This window comes from Xenopus laevis, chromosome 3L, assembly GCF_017654675.1.
Source record: "Xenopus laevis strain J_2021 chromosome 3L, Xenopus_laevis_v10.1, whole genome shotgun sequence".
Taxonomy (NCBI): Eukaryota; Metazoa; Chordata; class Amphibia; order Anura; family Pipidae; genus Xenopus; species Xenopus laevis.
Genome location: NC_054375.1, coordinates 53,224,932 through 53,247,183, shown reverse-complemented (window position 1 = coordinate 53,247,183; position 22,252 = coordinate 53,224,932). Strand labels below are relative to the sequence as shown.

At 39.8% G+C, this 22,252-nt stretch overlaps 1 protein-coding gene across 2 annotated transcripts in view; it reads right to left on the bottom strand.

Moving 5' to 3' along the window:
• Window positions 1-8,454: 8,454 nt before the first annotated feature.
• The window catches only part of grk6.L (G protein-coupled receptor kinase 6 L homeolog), a 39,362-nt gene continuing 25,564 nt past the window's right edge, over window positions 8,455-22,252 (bottom strand). For both annotated transcript variants that reach the window (XM_018252207.2, XM_041586226.1), the window contains 4 exons: window positions 18,196-18,333; window positions 17,342-17,479; window positions 17,120-17,254; window positions 8,455-9,856 (listed from right to left, as the gene is read on the bottom strand). In XM_018252207.2, the coding sequence (XP_018107696.1) occupies window positions 9,806-9,856; window positions 17,120-17,254; window positions 17,342-17,479; window positions 18,196-18,333 (462 nt within the window). In that variant the 3' untranslated portion in view covers window positions 8,455-9,805. The remainder of the gene's footprint in view (window positions 9,857-17,119; window positions 17,255-17,341; window positions 17,480-18,195; window positions 18,334-22,252) is intronic.

Here is a 22,252-nt window from a genome sequence, read left to right as displayed (position 1 = left end):
CCCATAATAAAGAGCACCTGTATGGAATAAGGTAGATTATAATGTAGACAATTGAACCAGCAGAGAGGGTTGGATCCAAACAGTAGCTCCCCCATGAACATGTATAAATGCTAACGCGTTCTGTGCACACAATGACTTATACCCTCATATTTGAAGAAATGAAATACCCTCCACCGATTCCCAAATATATATATGTTTACAGAGTTTCCAAATAATCCAAAATTTTAGCATGAGCAAAAAGGGTTGGAATTGTCAACACCAGGGGAAAAAAATTGCCATGCAAATGGACTATCAGATATTCCAGATAAAAATTAAAGGGGAACTGTTGTCTTTTTATATAATAAAAGAAGTATAAGCAAGTGTCCAGTGTATATTGAATACACATATACAATGCCTTAGAGCTGGATGGCTAGGAATAGGGATGGGCGAATTTACTTGGCAGGCGCGAATTCTCTGCGAATTCCCCCAATTCGTCGGTGTAAAAAAAAAAAATGAAAGCCGGCGCAATTTCGCCAAGCGAAATGCCCCAAATTCGTCCATCACTACCCAGAAACAAAGAAATTTTATATACACACTGAAGGTGGTCCACACTCCATTTCTAGAAATGCTTTATACCATAATTTCCACCAATGTTTCAGCTCCTGCTTGGGGCCTCTTTCAGGGTTACCTATACATGTTATATTGTGAAAAAAGCATGTATTTATCCACATTCAAAATGTGTCGCTGGTCGTTCCTCAAAGAAAAGAGAAAATGGAGAAAGACAATATAGTATAGTGTTCTTTTTTAAGTCACACCTCCATGTGATTGCATTCACACATTTATCAGTGCTATTAACCCCACCTCAACCTTCTTAGGTGCAAGTGAACTATTTATCATGTGTACTCACAACACCATCAATTAAAGTGCTTAAGTATGAAAAGGAATATTAGAGAACAGAGGCAAGTACCCACACGATTGTGGCCCCACTTCTGGTAGTAGATTTTACTCACAGACGGCCCGTATTAAAATCACATATCAGGACATAGACTGCTCTCCGAATAATTCCTTTGGAAAACTAAAGAGTGGCATGTGCGGAGAAACATTTTTAAATACTTTAATAAAAGACGTATTGCACTCACAATGTTTTCGTTTTATAATCACTTTTAAAATCAAAGCAGCATTTCTCTCCTCCGAGCTGAAATCCCCGCAGTGTGTCGTGTAGTATCCACGGTGTATTTCTCTCTACTGGCAATTTGTCAGCTTGGTATATAGAAGTGTCCATGGCGTCCCTCCCAGTCCACTGCGCATGTGCGTTTCACTTCTGCTGACGCGTTTCGCCTAATAGGCTTCCTCCACACGTCATTATAATCAAATCGTCCATAGGAAGCAACGTACCTGCATATAGTAGCACAATGCAACTTTGTCTTTTCTGTCTCTCTCTCTTGCTCCTGTGTTGTGGAGCACCCTGCGCTTTGCGTCATTTCTTGAAACAACGTAGCAGAAGCCAGCTGATTAGCAGACCTATAAAGAAAACTGCATGGCATTGTGGGAATAGGAGTGCCTGGAGGAGAGCTGGCTTCTGCTATAGTGATCAAGGGTACAGAAAGCGACAAGTATTGATTTCAATTGCAAATACATTTAGGGCAAGGTCAGACGTGGCGTTTTTACGTTGCATTTTTAAAAAAGCTGGGGGTGACAAGGAGAGAGCACTAAGCAGACGGTGTCCTGTGTAGCCTAATACCTCAACTCCCAAACTTTCAATTCAATGGCAAACCTTTGGCTTAAAAGAGAAGGAAAGACGTTTACCCCTTGGTGGTGCCAAATGTTATGCACCCCCTACTGAATGTGTTTACTTACCTGAAACCCTGGGCCGGTGCTCCTATCAGCAGAAAACTGCACCGGCCCGGGGTTATACCAGTGAGCACCACAGAACGATACTCTTCCGGCTTCCTACAACTTACTAGCTGCTTTCACAGTAAAACTCCCAAATTGGGTTACCCTTTTATTGGCCACCAGTGGGATCACCCGACTATAACTGGAAAGGGTGGGAACTACAACATGGAGCTTGTCACTGCTCCTGTATAAATTATAACATGCAGAGCTGCCTTTAGGGCTCTTACACACAGGTGGTTTTATCTGTGCTCCCGTGTTGCACTTTCTTCCGTACAGACGGAGGGGAGCGCAGGAGTAGACGCAGGTGGGACGCAGCATGTTGCGTTTTACCTGCGTTCGGCGCATTACATGCTTCTGTGCGAGTACAGCCCCCTTGACAATAATTGAGTGCGTCTACGCCTGTGCTCCCCTGCAGGTGAACAGAAGAAATCACAACGCAGGTAAAACCGCCCGTGTATGAGAGCCCTTAGACTCACAACACATATTCTCTGGGAGAACCACTACCTAGGTGGTTATTTATTAAAGGCCGAGTTATGTTTTCAAGGGTAGTTTCAGTTATAAAAAAAAAATGCCCCGAAGCTGCAAAAAGCTGAAATCCGAAAATACTCCAGCTAAAACCTGTCAAGCTTTATTTCTCCAATAACTTGATCAATTCGAGTTTTTCCCTGAGATTGCATTGATTAAAGTTTTTTACATTCAGGGTTTTTTCATAAATAAGCAAACATTCAAGTTGTGGTTTTATTCCAGGTCGAAAAAACCTCACAAACTCGACTTTTGATAATAAGCCCCTCAAGTGTTTCCCACCCAGCAGTGCCAGTTCCTGCACTATACATTGTATTTCCCATTCAAATAGAAGGGCCGACAGCAGTTCCCTTGAAATGAGTTAGGCCAGCAAGTACCCGCCCTCTGCAGTAGAAGCAACAAATAAGGATAACAATGGACTTTTATAACATAGGGTATTACAGAAATCCAGATACCATTCAATAATAAATGTGCTTCCTGTCCATATCTTTGCAAAAAGGAAATGAAGCACGCCACCATACTTTGCCTCCTGCCTTTTAAAACATTTATTACAGCAGAAATAAATGTTGTTAAAGGTGGGAGCTGAAGTATGGTGGCGTGCTTCATTTCCCTTTGTTTGCTTGTAAGCGGCCTGGGATTGAATGCACCCTGTGAAAACAAGTAAATGGTGTGCCCAAGATAATATAATTTTGAACTATATTTGCTTTCTGTCCATATGACACACCTACATCGTATGACAGCAATAGAAGGTTTCTTATAAGTACAAGAAGTGCACCTTAGTTGCTCAATTCTGGATAACAGGTCCCATACCTGTATAATAACAAATTCCATACATACATATATATATATATATATATATATATATTTTTTTTTTTTAAAGTATAAACACAACAGGCAAATGGTATGTTCGACACAAGCCCTATTCATTGCACTGTTGTTGAGCAAAGAGGTGCACATTTGGGTGTCAGGTCAGAAAGTTTCTCTATATATTTATATCTCATGCAATCTATTTTTCTGAAGGTCTGAATAATTTACAGCACGCACAGAATGTGTGGGTGAACGTCTCATTAAACCCGTACATGCTTGAAATTTTATGATTGCCGTTATTTTAGACGGGCTTACAAAAGGACTTAGTCAGTGTGTTAGCAAAGACCATTGTGAGAAGCTGAAATTGAAGTCTTGGGAGAGAGAGAGAGAGCTGTGCCGACAGGGAATCTGCTGCTACAGTGCCCTCTCCTGGCAACAGTTACAACTAGAATTTACCAGGGGAACACATTTCGGAATGTTTTCAGACAGTTTAAGGTTCCAATAACCCTTTTCAAAGACTAAGCAGAAGCACCCATTGCGATTAGAAGAACGGAGGTTCCATCTAAATATTCGGAAGGGGTTTTTTACAGTGAGAGCTGTGAAGATGTGGAATTCTCTCCCTGAATCAGTTGTACAGGCTGATACATTAGATAGCTTTAAGAAGGGGTTGGATGGCTTTTTAGCAAGTGAGGGAATACAGGGTTATGGGAAATAGCTCATAGTCCAAGTGGATCCAGGGACTGGACTGATTGCTCTTTTGAAGTCAGGAAGGAATTCTTCCCCCTCTGAGGCAAATTGGAGAGGCTTCAGATGGGTTTTTTTGCATTGCTCTGGAACAACTAAGCAGTTAGGCAAGTTAAAATAGAGTTCAAAGGTTGAACTTGATGGACGTGTGTATTTTTTCAACCAAACTGTTAACGACAGACAGAGACAGTATCAAGTAATCCATGAGGCGTCCACTCGGGCCTCAGTGCATTGGCAGACAGAACTCAAACTAGTTATACATGTTCAGATCCTATTGTTTATGCCTCATATTCTGCAAAATCAGATTGTTTTGGCAGTGGATTGTGCAGCCCCAGCAAATGTCAAGTCTGTATGTGAATATAGATTCAAAAACAACTGCAACAATTGTACGTCAGACAGAACATACAATGGGGCATTTAGTGTTACTCCATATGTAAGTGCAAAAGAACAGAGGGGTGAAAATGCACCACACAGGAAAATGGCTCTCGTTTCACCTTGTGCTGGATTAAATCCAATGTCTAACGTAAGGAAGTCCTACTTGGGGCAGAGACTTTTGCCATCTTGTCTGAATAACACACAAGCTAGGGGACATTGCAGGAGAAAACAGGACCCCCCCATAAGTTAAAGGGGTTGTTCAGCTTTAAATTAACTTTTTATTATGATGTAGACTAGAGAGTGACATTCTGAGACAATTTGCAATTGGTTTTCATGTTTTATTTTGTGGTTTTTGAATTATCTAGCTTCTTATTAAGCAGCTCTCCAGTTTGCAGTTTCAGCAATTTGGTTGCTGAGGTCCAACTTACCCTAGCAACCATGCAATTATTTGAATAAGAGACTGCAATATGAATAGAAGAGAACCTGAATAGAACGAGGAGTAATAAAACGTAGCAATAACAATACATGTGTAGCCTTACAGAGCTTTTGGTTATAGATGGGGTCAGTGGTCCCCATTTGAAAGCTAGAAATTGTCAGAAGAGGCAAATAATTAAAAAACTATAAACAATAAAGACCAATTGCAGATTATCTTAGAATTCTACAACATACTAAAAGTTAGCTTAAAGGTAGGGATGCGCCAAATCCAGGTTTCGGCCTTTGACAGCAGGATTCGGATTCGACCGAATCCTTGTGCATGGCTGAACTGAATCTGTAACCTAATTTGCATATGTAAATTAGGTGTGGGAAGGGAAATCGCTTGACTTTTTGTCACAAAACAAAGTAAAAAACTTTTCCCCACCTTTTCCTTTCCCTTCCCTGATTTGCCTATGCAAATTAGGATTCAGTTCAGTATTCGGCCAAATTTTTCATGAAGGATTCGGTCCATCTATACTTAAAGGGATACAGTCATGGGAAAACATGTTTTTTCCAAAACTAATCAGTTAATAGTGCTGCTCCAGCAGAATTCTGCACTGAAATCCATTTTTCAAAAGAGCAAACAGATTTTTTTATATTCAATTTTGAAATCTGACATGGGGTTAGACATATTGTCAATTTCCCAGCTGCCCCCAGTCATATGCTCTGATAAATTTCAATCACTCTTTACTGCTGTACTGCAAATTGGAGTGATATCACCCCCCTCCCCCCTCCAGCAGCCTAACAACAGAACAATGATTTCAGTGCAGAATCCTGCTGGAGCAGCACTATTAACTGATGTGTTTTGGAAAAAAACATGTTTTCCATGACAGTATCCCTTTAAACGTGAACCACCCATTTAACAGGGCCTTCCCTCCAGGACCACAAATATTAACCCATTGGTTTCCTGGGCCCCTTGGGAGAAGAGCCCTGCCAACAAGTAGAATAGGGCCTCAATGGAAAAAAAAAAAAAGCCCACACACTCATGACAAATCCCATTATGCTGAAACCCTGCCCACTCTCTTGCAACCCCACCCCCTTCACTATCCACAAACTACACTTTTATGTCTCTTGGGGCCCATCAGCCACTGGCCCCCTAACAGTTTTCTACCAGTACCTCCAGCCCATTGATATGCAGTGCCAATAAGTACATCATACACAAAAGTAACACTGGGTGCAATGTGAAAAAAAGGAGCAAATGGACATTCTTTTAGCCTGATTGTTTGCACTTAATTATAAATGTGCTCCAGACTGAATAGGGTCAGCAGTACGACTGTGTTCCACGCCTATTTTCAGCGTTTGCCCTAGTTTAATCCTGTTTCCCAAACAAAATACCAATAAATCGATGTCATTGCACAGGATACAAATGGCCATAATACATGTGGCTTTACAAAGCAGAAGACTGTGATATGCTGTCAAACCAATAGCAAACCCATCGGCACTGAAATATAAATGTAACACACACACAGTTACATTCAGGAAGGAAAATAACCAGCAGTAAAGGGAAAAAAAAAAAATCTCACGGCAGGAGGAGGAAAATGTATAATTGCATTTGAAGCATGAATGTGAAGATTACTGGCACGCGGGTAAGTTAAAAAGTGGTATTTTCAACATTTATTAGCAAGTATGATCTGGATGAAGCATTTAGTAGGATGAACACATTTAGAATACACGTCATTGAGTTAGATATGTCCTTATGTGAGAGTCCTCTACAGACGGGGATTTTAAGACCAATCATAGAAAAAAAATAAAAAGGATACAGAAACTGGTCAGCACGGTTTGACTGTATACATGAAATCCAATTATTATTTGTTAAAGGGGTGGTTTACCTGTACATTAACTTTTAGTATGATGCAGAGATTAAAGGGATACTGTTTTTTCCAAAACACATCAGTTAATAGTGCTGCTCCAGCAGAATTTAGCACTGAAATCCATTTCTCAAAAGAGCAAACAGATTTTTTTATATTCAATTTTGAAATTTGACATGGGGTTATACATATTGTCAGTTTCCCAGCTGCCCCCAGTCATGTGACTTGTGCTCTGATAAACTTCAGTCACTCTTTACTGCTGTACTGCAAGTTGGAGTGATATCACCCCTCCCCCAACAAAGAACAATAGGAAAGTAATGAGATAACAGCTCCCTAACACAAGATAACAGCAACCTGGAAGATCTAAGAACAACACTCAACAGTAAAAGCCAAGTCCCACCGAGACTGATTCAGTTACATTAAGTAGGAAAAATAACAGCCTGCCAGAAAGCAGTTCCATCCTAAAGTGCAGGCACAAGTCACATGACTGGGGCAGCTGGGAAACTGACAATATGTCTAGCCCCATGTCAGATTTCAAAATTCAGTCTCAGTGGGACTTGGCTTTTACTATTGAGTGTTGTTCCTAGATCTTCCAGGGAGCTGTTATCTCATTACTTTCCCATTGTTCTTTGTTGGGGGGGGGGAGGGAGGGGGTGATATCACTCCAACTTGCAGTACAGCATTAAAGAGTGATTGGAATTTATCAGAGCACATGTCACATGACTAGGGCAGCTAGGAAAGCACATGACTGGGGGCAGCTGGGAAATTGACAATATGTCTAGCCCATGTCAGATTTCAAAATTGAATATAAAGAAAATCTGTTTGCTCTTTTGAGAAATGGATTTCAGTGCTGAATTCTGCTGGAGCAGCACTATTAACTGGTGCGTTTTGAAAAATGTTTTCCCATGACAGTATCCCTTTAATAATCTGAAACAAACAGCAATTGGCCATTTTTTTTTTTAAACAATTTAGCTTTTTGTCCTGCAGCTCTCCAGTGAGGAATTTCAGCAGCTATCTGGTTGCAAGGGTCCAATTTACTGTAGCAACTGGGCAGTGCTATGAATGAGAGATGAATAGAAATCCTGCATAGATAGAAAAGTATTAAAGGGATACTTTTTTTTTTTTTTTTATAACGCACCAGTTAATAGTACTACTCCAGCAGACTTCTGCACCGAAATCCATTTCTCAAAAGAGCAAACTGATTTTTTTTATATTCAATTTTGAAATCTGACATGGGGCTAGACATTTTGTCAATTTCCCAGCTGCCCCTGGTCATGTGACTTGTGCCTGCACTTTAGGAGAGAAATTCTTTCTGGCAGGCTGCTGTTTTTCCTTCTCAATGTAACTGAATGTGTCTCAGTGGGACATGGGTTTTTACTATTGAGTGTTGTTCTTACATCTACCAGGCAGCTGTTATCTTGTGTTAGGGAGCTGCTATCTGATTACCTATCCATTGTTCTTTTGTTTGGCTGCTGGGGGGGGGGAAAGGGAGGGGGTGATATCACAGAGTGATTGAAGTTTATCAGAGCACAAGTCACATGACTTGGGGCAGCTGGGAAATTGACAATATGTCTAGCCCCATGTCAGATTTCAAAATTGAATATAAAAAAATCTGTTTGCTCTTTTGAGAAATGGATTTCAGTGCAAAATTCTGCTGGAGCAGCACTATTAACTGATCCATTTTGAAAAATTATTTTTTTCCCATGACAGTATCCCTTTAACTGTAGATTTGTGTGTGGCAGGGTCAGTGACCCCCATGCGAAGGCCAGAAAGAGGCAGAAAAAGAAGGCAGATAACTGCAAACGTTATATATATATATATATATATATATATATATATATATATATATATATATATATATATATAAAAAAAAGACATACTGAAGTTACTAGAAATAGGGCAACATACTATAAGTTCATACATACTATAAGTTCATACATACTATAAGCCAACTTAACAGCCCCTTTACTGATCGAAGCCACCTGAAGCAGCATGGGCTCTGCCTAAGCAGACATCATTCTACTGGAACATGCCACATAATGGCCGCTAGCGAATTTCCAATCCACCCATGTCCATTCTTATTCCATTAGTGTCTGATTAGTGCTTATAAAGGGCAAACAAAGATTTCATTAGCAATGACCACCCGTGTGTTAAGCCAAGCGCAGTTTTCTTTCTATAAGGACAGTGAGAATACATAATTACAAATGAGGGTAGATAAACAACTCATTACAAATAAGGGTTGCCTATAAATCATTCCTATAGTTTCAAATGGTGCCAGAGATGCATTGCTTCAATAAATTAAAATCCTTCTGTATGTGCACGAAATGTTGGGATGTTGAAATGCAATAAAAGCACAAAACTGTGACTGTGCCACGAGATTTTCTCTAGGGATGCACCGAATCCACTATTTTGGATTCAGCTGAACCCCGAATCCTTCGTGAAACATTCGGCCAAATACCGAACCAAATTGCAAATGCAAATTAGGGGTGGGAAGGGGATTTTTTTTTAAATTCCTTGTAAGTCACTCAATTTCCCTCCCTGTCCCCAATTTGCATGTGCACATTAGGATTCGAATCCTATATTCAGTGCATCCCTAATTTTCTCTCCCTGGCGCAGGACCAGACATTGAAATAAATTACTGCTTCTCATGATAGTTTCTGAGCATTTCACATTGGGATTTCTGAAATCTAAAACATAGTCATTTAACGTTACATATTATTGCAATAAAAAAAAAAATACACAAAACAAAAAAAAACAGGTGCCAGAAATGAACATAAAAAGGAGGTGGTTCTGTAAAGGAGGAGGGTTCTTAAGCTACATATTTTTTATATATATATAAAAACATTATTTTTTTTTTCATAAACAAAATAAAAACATCTCTTAGCACGTAGGTAAAAAGAAATAACTGAACATCCTCCATAGGGATTTCCACAGACGTGTCCTTCCTGAGAGGCCAATGGAGTCCTATGGCAACAAGGGAAGGCGCTACTATACCTGTGGGACAAGGCACTGGAAATATTTATTCCTATACTGAAAGATGTGACTTTATACATTACTACTGAATCCTTAACTCCTCCAGAGACCCACTGCACTGTGCCAAGCAGCAGCCCCCTTTGAGCAGGGACGGTATATGGCTGTAAATGTGCAAAACATGTAAACTGATCCGTCTTAGTTCGCAGTTCAATTCTGGGGCCCCACTGGGGCTATAAGCGCGTCGGCTCCTCTTCGCTATCGCTGCAATTGCCACAGCAGTCCTGGTTGAAAGAAGAAAATGCAAAGTGATAATGAGTAAGAAAGAAGGGAGAGCGGATCACACAGGTTACCATAACTGATAATCTGCAACAATTAGAGCTGTCACCGGCTGGGAACATTAGAAACCATGAGAGGTCTATTCACAGTAAAGGTCACTGAAAAGGGGATGTGCTGGTGTCTGCACTATATGCCCCCAGACAAGTCTCTCGCTCATTCTACTCGGAACCAAAGTGAGGCCAGAGGCCGTGATTTTATTATAATTATCATGGAGAAAAGTTTCACAAGACTGGCTTCCCAGTGGCTAAAAGCAACACTCTCTTTATGCCACATGGGAGAAGCAAAGTCTGCCGCAGGGAACGGCAAAGTGACTGATATTGTTTGCGTAGGACACGTCTGGTGGCTTTCTTATTAACGTTCTAGTCATCGGCACATAATTGAGTTCTTAGGAAAACCATTACAGCATGGGGGGGATATAAAAAGACACAAAACACGAACATTTTAGTGATTCATTTGAAAATGTGTTCCCTCTAGATGTAGAAGAAATGTTGGTATGGTACATGTGTACTTTTTAACAGATAGTAAATATATAATTTAAAGGGATTCGGTCATGATTTTTATGGTGTACCAGCAAGTGTATTTTCTTTTTAGTTGTAATATCGGTGTGTAGGCAGCCATCTCGGGTCATTTTGCCTGGTCATGTGCTTTCAGAAAGAGCCAGCACTTTAGGGTGGAACTGCTTTCTGGTAGGAATGCACCGAATCCAGGAGTCAGTTCGGGATTCGGATTCAGCCGAATCCTTGTGCCTGGCTGAACCGGATCCGAATTTGCATATGTCAATTTCAGATTCGTCTGAATACCAAATAGTGGATTCGGTGCATCCCTACTTTCTGGCAGGCTGTGGTTTCTCCTACTCAATGTAACTGAATGTGTCACAATGGGACCTGGATTTTACCACCGAGTGCTGTTCTTACAGTAGATCTACCAGGCAGCCGTTATCTTGTATTAGGGAGCTGTTATCTGGTTACCTTCCCATTGTTCTGTTGTTAGGCTGCTGGGGGGGGAAGGGAGGGGGTGATATCACTCCAACTTGCAGTACAGCAGTAAAGTGTGACTGAAGTTTATCAGAGCACATGACTGGAGGCAGTTGGGAAACGGACAATATGTCTAGCCCCATGTCAGATTTCAATATAAAAAAAAAAATCAGTTTGCTCTTTTGAGAAATGGATTCAGTGCAGAATTCTGCTGGAGCAGCACTATTAACTGAAACATTTTCTCCCATGACAGTGTCCCTTTAAATAAAGGCTAATATTTCATTTGATATGGTTGAGGGTGCAATTCCCCCATAAATTGTGCTGTTGCCATGTGGTACCATAGATTTTATTCACACAGTTGTAATATTTGTCTGTATACTGTGACATTCAGAGGCTGGAAGTGGTTTCTTCCTTGTTCCTTTTATTTAATTATCGTACCCTGCCTCTCATACTGCAGGGGAATTATGTGGTGTTCATGCAAATGGCCTGTAGATGTTTTACTGTGCTCATACTTATACTGCGCATACTTCCTGGTAGCTGTTTGAAAATTACATTGTTGCTGCTGACCAAGGGGAGATTTCTGCTGCTAGAAAGTATGCTTTACTTATTCACTGCCTGGGAGCAGAGGGACAGCGGATATTCAATACATTACCATTACCTGATGATAATTATGAAACTGCTCTTACTGCTATAAAGAACTTTTTCATGCCAAGAGTAAATGTGGTTGCTGAAAGATATAAATTCCGCCAACGTGGACAACGTCATGGCGAATCCATAGAACAATTTGTAGCAGCTTTGAGAGAGCTGGTTGTTACTTGTGAATTTGGGAATCTAACAGATGAAATGCTAAGAGACCAAATAGTGGAAAAAACAAACTCACCTCTCATTAGAGAGAGACTGCTCCTAGAGCAGGATTTAACCCTTGCAAAGGCTATTACAGTTGCTAGCCAAATTGAAACAGCAGTGGCAGAGGCTACAGGGAACTGCTGGGAATGTACAGATTGTGAATTCAATACTGTGGCCTAATAATGCACAGTCACAGGCAAAACACAGTGCTAAGGAAAGGGATTCACCTACACTGCAAAACCTTGCCGCAAATACAAATAGAAAATACTGTTTTTGCTGTGGTTCAACACAACACACTGCATATCATGTTACATGTCCTGCAAAAGCTAAACCGTGCCGCAAATGCACAAAAGTAGGAGATTTTGCTAAGATCTGCCGTAGTTCTGCTAAAGAAGTCACTACTACAAATGTTACAGTATTAAGTGTGGATAAAGCTGGTACATTTATTCCAGACAAGTTTATATACACTGTCAGTGTCAGTACTGTTTCTCCTGACAAGGGACACTCCATTAACCTGATGCTTGATACAGGTTCAGCTGTTTCTATTCTACCAAAGGATATTTTCTTGAAATACTTTGCAAAAGATCCGCTTGTTGCACCTGCCCTGAAACTGGTCAGTTACTTATAGGATCCAATCCCTGTGCTTGGTTGCTTGCCAGTGACTGTACAATTTGAATCAAATACTGCAAAATGTGACTTTTACATTGTGAATAAGGGAACTGCTATACTTGGAAGGGATCTCTTTGCTGCATTAAACCTACAATTAGTTGATGGTCTCATTACTACAGCACCAGCGCCTGCCACACAGCCAGTGTCTAAAATTTCACTACAAAGCAAAACTTCACTGGGCTGTGCAAAGAACTTTGTACACAAAGTTCAGTTGAGACCAGATGTAAAACCAGTACGCCAGAAATTGAGGCGATTGCCCTACTCTATAAGGGAGAATGTCTCACGGGAACTAAAGAAACTGGTAGAGCAAGATGTGATTGAAAAATCTGAATCCTCTGAATGGGTTTCACCAATTGTTGTAACAATGAAGAAAACTGGAGGTATTCGATTGTGTGTTGATCTCCGTGAACCTAATAAAGCTGTTGTTATGGATAATCATCCCTTGCCACACATAGAGGAAATATTTTCAGAACTCCAAGGAGCAAAATTATTTTCTTCTTTGGATCTTCAGAGTGCTTATCATCAAGTATTACTGCATGAGGAAAGTAGAGACCTCACTGCATTTATCACCCATGATGGTTTGTTTCGGTTCAAGCGTGTACCTTATGGACTGGCTTCAGCACTGAGTTGTTTTCAAAGAATGATGTCTTCTATACCCCATGGCATACCTGGTGTAGAATGCTACTTGGATGATATAATTGTCTACGCTCCAACTATGGATCTTCATGACAAGTACCTAGAAAAGGTTCTAAAATGCATTGATTCTGCAGGACTAAAACTGAACCTTTCAAAATGCCACTTCAGACAAACTCAGCTGTCATTTCTGGGTCATATAATCTCACAAGATGGATAACTGCCTGACCCTGACCATGTCAACGCTGTTACACAAGCACCTCCCCCATCTGATTTCCAGACCTTACGAGCTTTCTTAGTTCTTACTTAATGGTATTCTAAGTTTGTTCCCAACTATGCTTCAGTTGTGGAGGCACTTAGAGCACTACTACGTGGAACTTAAGTCTGGTGTGGTCAGAGTCTGCTCAACAAAGCTATATGAAATAGTGAAACAGCTAATTGTGAACAGTCCAGTGCTAGCTTTATTTGATCCTGCACTACCCACTATGGTTACTACAGATGCTTCAGACTATGGCGTTGGTGCAGTTCTCACACAGATTCATGCTGATCATACAGCTGTTGCATTTGCATCCAGAACACTTACAGAGACAGAGCGTAAGTATTCCACTGTTGAAAAAGAAGCTCAAACATGTGTGGACAACAGAAAAATGGAGAACCTCCCTATGGGGTAGAGAATTTACCTTATGCACTGATCATAGCCCTTTAACTACACTGCTTACAACAAAGGGACTAGGAAGAGCTGGAATGAGTATAGCTAGATGGTCAGCAAGGCTACTGAATTTCAACTACAAAATGCAATACAAACCAGGTTTGAAAAATCTTACTGCTGATTGTTTGTCACGGTTACCTTTACCTGCAGCTTCTGATACACTGCATGAGGACATAGAAGTTGTAGCATTGACTAATTTACTATCATCTACAGTTACAGCTGCTCATTTTAAGCAAGCTTGCCTCACATGTCCAATTCAAGTAAAACTACAGGACATCTTACAAAGCAAATGGCCAAATGCTGAGAAGAAACTCAGTCCTGATCTTCAACCTTACTACAGGATTAGACACGAACTGTCCTTAGTAGATGGCTATGTTGTCTGTGGAGCTCACTGTTTACTGGTATAAAAGAGACCTTGCAAGAAAAGCTCATACAACTTGCACTACAGAGTCATCAAGGAATTGTATGTACAAAACAAAGACTACAAGAACATATACACCACCACATCAGCCAGTACCATTCCCTGATTCGGCATGGGAAAAACTTGCTATTGATATGGTCGGTCCTTTTACAGATGCTCCTATATATTGTAGATTTGCTATAACCTTGATAGACTATTACAGTAAATGGCCTGAAATTGAATTTGTTTCTCATATAACATCAGCTACAGTAATAACATTTCTGTCTACAGTCTTCAGCAGAGAAGGTAATCCAAAGGAGTTAATATCAGACAACGGACCAGTTTGTCTCATATGAGTTTGAATCCTTTCTGAGAGAGAGGAATATTGTGCTTAGGAAATCTTCAGTGTATTACCCACAAGCAAATGGAGAAATCTAGCAATTCAACAGAAGTCTGAAAGAAGCACTACAGACAGCAAAATCTTGGAAATCTTGGAAAGTATTTACAACAGAGTTCCTACATAACTACAGAGCAACGCACCATGCAACAACTCAATCATCTCCAGCTGAATTATTACATGGCAGACAGATGCGCACTAAGTTACATGTTGCAGACATCAAACTTCCACAAAATACTGTGCCTACAAAATCATCTACTGCTGACATTGTGAAACGTCAACAAGCCAAATGCAAGGCTTATACTGACAGAAAACGTGTCAGAGAAGTATACTTTCAGCCTGGATCTTTAGTCAGAATTAAGAAACCAGGAATACTGAAACAAGGACAATCTAAATTTACTACACCACTTAAAGTGAGACGCCAGCGAGGACCATACACATATGAAATGTCTGATGGTCGCATATGGAATGCAAGTCGTCTTGCTCCTGTTAGATATGACTTTGGAGAAGCTCCATTTGATGAAGGACATTTTCCTACTCTTGATGTCAACAGCAATAGGCCTGAAGAAAGTGAACCTATAAGGCGTACTGAGAGAATCAGAAAACTACCTGCATGGACCCAGGACTATGTGATGAGAATAATGTATATTATTGCTTTAAGATGCGTTGTTGTTTATTACATTTGCCCAAATGCTTTCCTACTATAGGGGGAATATGTGGTGTTCATGCAAATGGCCTGTAGATGTCACTGTGCTCATACTTATACTGTGCATACTTACTGGTAGCTTAAAAGTGAAAGCTTACTGTTGTGTAATGGCTGCATGAGAGCTTGCTGATAAAGCATGGTTATACTCATCCTCGGCTACCCAAAACATAAATTATACTCGCTAGATGTTCACAATGCGTGTAACACTGAAGGAAAGGTCCAGAGCAAATACGTTTTCACACTCAAATCTACTCTGACTGGCAGTCAGACTAGGCATTCCCATCCAATGTTTTGGGTCCCCCTAGAGATCCCAGTACTTTTATTCCCATGGATTATTTTTCCCATATACTATTTAGAGCTACTTTTATCTATGTTTTTTTTTTTAAAAAGCAATTGTTAAAATATTTATAGCTTCTATCTTTTTACCACTCGGTGGATCACGAGAGCACCAGAGAAAACTCTCCACTGATTTGAAAACAGCATTACAGCGAAAGCTCCAGGCATCAATGCAAGTGGCCAATAGTCTAAGCTCAGACTCTCAGCATCACTCTTGGTTTATATCATCTCTAGAGGCCAGTTCCCTGTCTATACAACAAAGGCAGATGCAAACACCTTTGTTTGTGTAAGAGTCCTTAAGTGTCCGTACGCTTTAAAAATCTTATGAAAACAAAACATTTTTCCAAATTGATTAAAAAGGCCCCATTAACATTTAATAAACATGTACATTTTAATGAGGTACTTCTATTGAACAAGCTGTATTTGGCTCTCCTCCCATGCCTTTCTAAACTCTTTCCAGTTCCATACTGTTCTTTTTAAATAGGAAAGATTATGCATACACTGAAAATGTTTTTTTGTGTAACAAACCAAAATCTGATGTAAAAGCAGAAAAGCATGGAAAACACAGGTAACCATTTTAACGGGCTAATATGATGAAGATGTACAAATCTGCAGCTAAAATCATTGGTGCCCAAGGGTTACTCTTAGACTTAAGCCAGTGCCACCATGTTGGCAGCTGAGCATACACAAATATACACTCAACAGTTAAGATGCCAAATATGGGCAAATGCACTGCTGATGGGGAGGATTTCAGGTACAAAAATACCCACCACACACTGCTTTGTATCACTGGAAATTTGCACAAACCTAATGTAGCACCAGGTTAGACTAAAGTAGCACTAGGCTAGACTAAAGTAGCACTAGGCTAGACTAAAGTAGCACTAGGCTAGACTAAAGTAGCACTAGGCTAGACTAAAGTAGCACTAGGCTAGACTAAAGTAGCACTAGGCTAGACTAAAGTAGCACTAGGCTAGACAGTTCAAACTATTTTTCCAGAAATCCCTTTCTCGAGGTTTGACATTCACAGTCGCATTTATCAAACCAACAGCAAAAAATGGGTGTGAATAATCCTGTTTTTTTTCACTTTGCAGAGGTGGACGTCCTTTGCAAAGCACCAGGGAGGGATGTAATTACAAGGTTCTCTTGCTCCTAACAGCACTGAACTCTTCAATTTGCACCTCATTTTATAATCAGATTCAAAGAGGGGAGATTTAGTCTGCACCATACTTTGCCATAGGTGTACTTGGGAGACAAAAAGACCAGATATTTATGGGGCAGGTCAGAAAATCCCACCAAATCAGGACCAAATTGGTCCTGCACATGATCCGATCGTCGGACTTCAGGCTAAATGATTGGATCTTTAAGACTGTTCTTTTGGACAGGGCCCTCTTTGCCTCTTGTACCCGTTATCCATTGCTTTTTTTGTACGTGATCTGTATTTTCATTGTATACATCTTATTATTTTATATAATAATTGGCGCTATGTAAATAATAATTGGCCCCAGGAAGTAGTTTAGATGAAACCATGCTTTTGTTACCTGTCTGCTGAAGAAACGCTGAAGTAGTCCCTTTTTGGGTTGCGGGGATGGCAATCCCCTCCAATCTAGGTCAGGTGGAATGCTTCCATCTGTGGGCAGTGCACTTAGGTCCCAAAAGCAGTCTGTCTCCACCATCTAAATAATGCAATAATGCATAAATATATATTCACTGTACACTGACTGAGCAAAGATTCCCTCCCCCCGTCAATGTCTCTTACACACCTCGTTCTGCCAGGGGATGCAGATGTTGCCTGTGGCAAATTTGTGGTAGAAGTCATTGTCCGTCTGCTCCAGATCAACCCCCTTTACTGTAGAGAACTGCTCTATATCCAAGACATCCTTACAGTAAATAGCTTGAGGCTGAAAATATATTTCAGGTGGTATTACAAATATGACTTTCAGCTGCCCACTCTATATAACAGTCGACTGCACAAATTTGAATGCATCTGGCTAAAGCATCTTGACCCCTTAATGACTGAGAGAAAAAACTCTATGTAAACATTATAGGAATTGTTCAGGGTAAAAAATAAACTGGGTAAATGAAAAAGGATGTGCAAAATAAAAAAGGTTGCTAATATAGTTAGTTCGCCAAAAATGTAATGTATAAAGGCTGGAGTGACTGGATGTCTAACATAATAGCCACAATACAACTTCCTGCTTTTCAGCTCTCTTTGTTTCCACTGATTGGTTACCAGGCTACTTAGTAACCAATCAGTGACTTTAGGGGGGCCATGTGGGTCATAACTCTTGCTTTTGAATCTGAGCTGAATGCTGAGGATCAATTGCAAACTCACTGAACAGTTATGTCCTATGTGGCCCCCTTAAAGTCGTTGACTAACTCAGAGTTAAAGAGCTGAAAAACAGGAAGTAGTGTTCTGGCTATTATATTAGACATCAGATCACTCCAGCCTTTATACATTACATTTTTGGCTAACTAACTATATTAGAAACATTTTTTTACTTTGCACATACTATCTATTGCCCAGTTTTTTTTTTTACTGAACTGTTCCTTTCAACCTGCTTTCCCTTTATATATATATTTGTACTGAGAAATATGTGGTAAGCAACTATCTTACATCAGGTTTAAAGGGAGGCTCCAGTATTCCAGCTTCCAGCCGCTTGAAGTTTATTTGCTTAAACAGGGGATGCTCCTTCACCTCCTGAGCACTTCTTCCTTGGCACCCTAAGCGCTCATTGGGGTCTTTCAAAAGTAACTGTAGAAAGAAACAAACCATTAAATTCAACAAAAAGCAAAGTCTATTTCAGACTATTGGCATGAACTATGTTAGCCAGAAAGCTCAGAAATGTCATTTCCTTGTGTCCTATTAAAACAAATTAATTCTTCATATTTCACTGGTTACTTTTCCTCTGTATGAGTTTAGGTGGACAGACAATTTTCTGAAAATAACCTTGTACCTCCTGTTCACTTCAATGGGAAATGCCTGACAGCCCTTAAAACATACTCCAGTGAGAATTGTTTGGGCCGAAAAGCCCCAGGGTTGGCACAGTGGCCTAATAATAAGATATACCTTGGAGTTTATGATAACTAATATAAATCCATGTCTGTGATAAACTTGTTGGATAAAAAAAACATCTGACAGGAGCAACAGAACTGAGCAGAAGCGAGTCAGAAGACACTTCCTGTGTCCGTAGCTCAACATTCTGGGAGCTGGCCTGAATAACCTGCAGATTTGGCTCCTGTTAAAGACAGCTCCTGGTTAAAACCAGTTTTTTTTAATACAAGTACATTTTCTGCAATATTCAGAATCAGTAACTACATCTTTCTAGAGTAAAGAGTTAGAGATTTTCAAAAAGTTTCTGAAATTAGACTGAACTTTAGAGATGAATTATGTGAAGAACTAATGTGAAGAACAAACACTTTGCATTCTTTAGGATCTTCCAGCTTCTCAACACGCTCATGATAACCTAAAGCTGGCATGTAGAGACTGTGACTGGATATACTACCACATCCAATCACAGTGCAGCGCATCTTGAATGTCTATTTACAGGCAGCTGCTGTTTGTACATAGCCTTGAACTTCAGCATTCAAAAAAATGAAAAAATCTCAGGCCTAGCCAGGAAGACGTGACACTTTTGTATTACTCATCCCATTTTTAGTATGTATGAGAAGCGGGTTACCCCAAAAAAATGTTACGCTCTTTTTCAGCCTATCACCCTGAAAAGGGAAAATACGCTAGCATTTTTTGGGACTTAGAAAAATGTTCAACTACTTTTTTTGGAACTCCTATCTACTCTATTGCACTTTGCCTGGTCGGAGGTGGCGAAAGCAAGTCTGGCGCAAGAGGTAACGTTGAGTAAAAATTGAGATTCATTTGGTCAAACTTGAAAAATAAAATTCTGATCCCAAAAAAGGCATTTGTTTAGCTCCCTGCATATAAAAGCATGTATTGCTTGTTTAATCATACCCATGCGCTCTTGCCAAAAAAAGTATCCAACACAATCTTTCCAGTTTTCTGACAGTTTTTATGGTTCGCATTATAAATATAGATTTATAGTTTAGGTGGTAACAGGGTACGTCATCAACAGGGACTGGACATCCTCATAAAACCATCCTGAACAGTATTTCTACCAAGTATGGACTCAGGGAGGTGAATATACTTTTAATAAAAGAACATTTGGCACCTTCAAATTGTCAAGTGTATTGTGTAAATCCAATGGTTAAAATCCCAATGAAATCAATTGTAATTTCAAGCTATAACACGAGCAAATGTGGAGAATAATTAAGCAAAGGCACAGTATTTAGGATCATCAGCTCCTGAGAGCAAATAAAAAAAACCTACCAAAATCCCATCCATATAAGCATTAAAATCCAGAACGTGTAGAAATCCTACAGAAGATATTTTGTCTCATGACAAAGCTAGTAAGAGGAAATTATAGACTTTTCTCCTGTCTAAACTTGTATTCATTTGCTCGCAGTGCTCATCTGACAATACTGGGTGATTTTCTCTACTTGCTGCCATTGTGTATCAGAGATGGAACGCATTCATGCCAACAAAAACTTGCAGATAAGGAGAAAACAGCAATTACTGACACAAAGTATTTAAGTAACAGGTACGTCTCCATTAAAACGCAGTGAAATACACAGAGGAGATCAAAAATGACATTGGATTATGCTAATTTTTTTTTAAGTTTATGAATGCAGCCTTTTAGTCTTTGTGGTGGGTTAAAACCCAAGGAAGAGTGAATCCCATGAGTCAGTTGCTGTGTAGTCCATGCACTGCTACAAAATTGTTACACTGTATATGAAACTGATGCCGTTTGAACCCCATAGCTACAAGCCCCCAAAATAAGACTGTATTCACTAAAGGAGAACTAAACCCTAAAATGCATATGGCTAAAAATGCCATAATTTATATACTGAACACCAGCCTAAAGTTTCAGCTTGTCAATAGCTGCAATGATCCAGGACTTCAAACTTGTCACAGGGGGTCACCATCTTGGAAAGTGTCAGTGACACTCACATGCTCAGTGGGCTCTGAGCAGCTGTTGAGAAGCTAAGCTTAGGGGTTGTCACTAATTTATAAGTAGAACATTAGGTTTGTCTGTAATATAAGCTGATGCTACAAGGCTGATTATTATATTCTGATGCTAATTGCACTGGTTTTGAAACGGTCATAGTAATTATCTGTATTAAGTACTAATCGGCCTTATATTGTGACATTTCTATTATGTTTATACAGTATATTTTGAGTTGTTTCCTAAGCTCAGTAAGTGACAGCAGCACAGAGCATGTGCAGTGAATCTGCAAAAATGAAGATGGGGAGCTACTGGGGCATCTTTGGAGACACAGATCTTTACTGCTAAAGGGCTATGATTGCTGTTGTCTGATACAGAAGCTTTAGTTTAATGACACACATAGAGAGGTGAAAAGTTTGCTTGAGGATATTTGCGAGGATTTTTTTAGGGGGTCTGTCATCAATCTGTGTGCATCCAAGATGCTTTTCATTCAATAACATGACATGGTAATGGATGATCAGGGGCTGCGCTAGTAACCACATGGCAGCTGCAAACAAAAACTCTCTGCATCCCATTAGTCTTACCCCAAAACTGCAGTAAGACAGCTTCCTTGGCCTCATTTTATACGCCCAGCCTGTTTGTGGAACAGTATCGGTGCTTAGTGGAACCTAAATCTATTACCTAAATCTATCAGCACATTTTTTTTTATAAAACAATTATAGAAGAATGTATTTTAATTATATATATATCTATATCTATATCTATATATATATATATATATAGATACATATCCCTAAATAACATCTCTCAATGAACCGTCAAAATGTCCCTCTCTGTAAATAGGAGGACCACCAGTCAAATTCTGGGTGCAAATATGTTTCCTAAACTCTTTGAAGGTATCTGCACCCCTTGTACAACAGGAGAAGATTTGTGTATTTTATAGCTGTATCTGAGTATACCAGCAGATATATTTCTCTGACCAAGCAGTATGAGAAGGAGGCTCAAGTGATGCTATCACACATTATGATTGGTTTCACTGACTAACAGGACAACGAATGAAAAAACCTTGTACATATATTTATTCATGTGTTCGTCTAAATAGCTATTTATGTATGCAAAGCTGTTCATTTTTACATACTGGTACGGGTAGGTGGTGGGGTGGGTAATCAAAAAGAAAATCACTTAAAATAAAAAAATGTATACTCTGTAGTTACTGTACCAGCCCTATAATAGTAATGACCTATTGCCTTCAAAAATGTCTACAGCAACTCCCCATGGTTGGTTCTTGTTGGGCCATCTTTTTTTTTTGCTCAAAAAAGATTTTATTGAAACAGATTCATTACAGCAACATCATAAGGTTACATCAATCAGAACAGTGTACAAGAAATGTTCCAATGCGTGCAATCATAAATAATGGCAATTATAACAGACGTATTATACAGTCAAGGCCCATACATACCCATCCCCCAAACCGGATCCGTACTCTATGACCCCTCACTATCACGGGCCATTTTCGAGCACTTCAATGTGACTAGACCAATGTCTCCAGATTTGAATGTATTTGAGCAGTTGCCCTCTCTTTGTTGGGCCACCTTTTAAGTGTCAGGGACACTGCACATGCTCCGTGAGCTCTGGGTTTGCTTTTGAAAAGCGAAG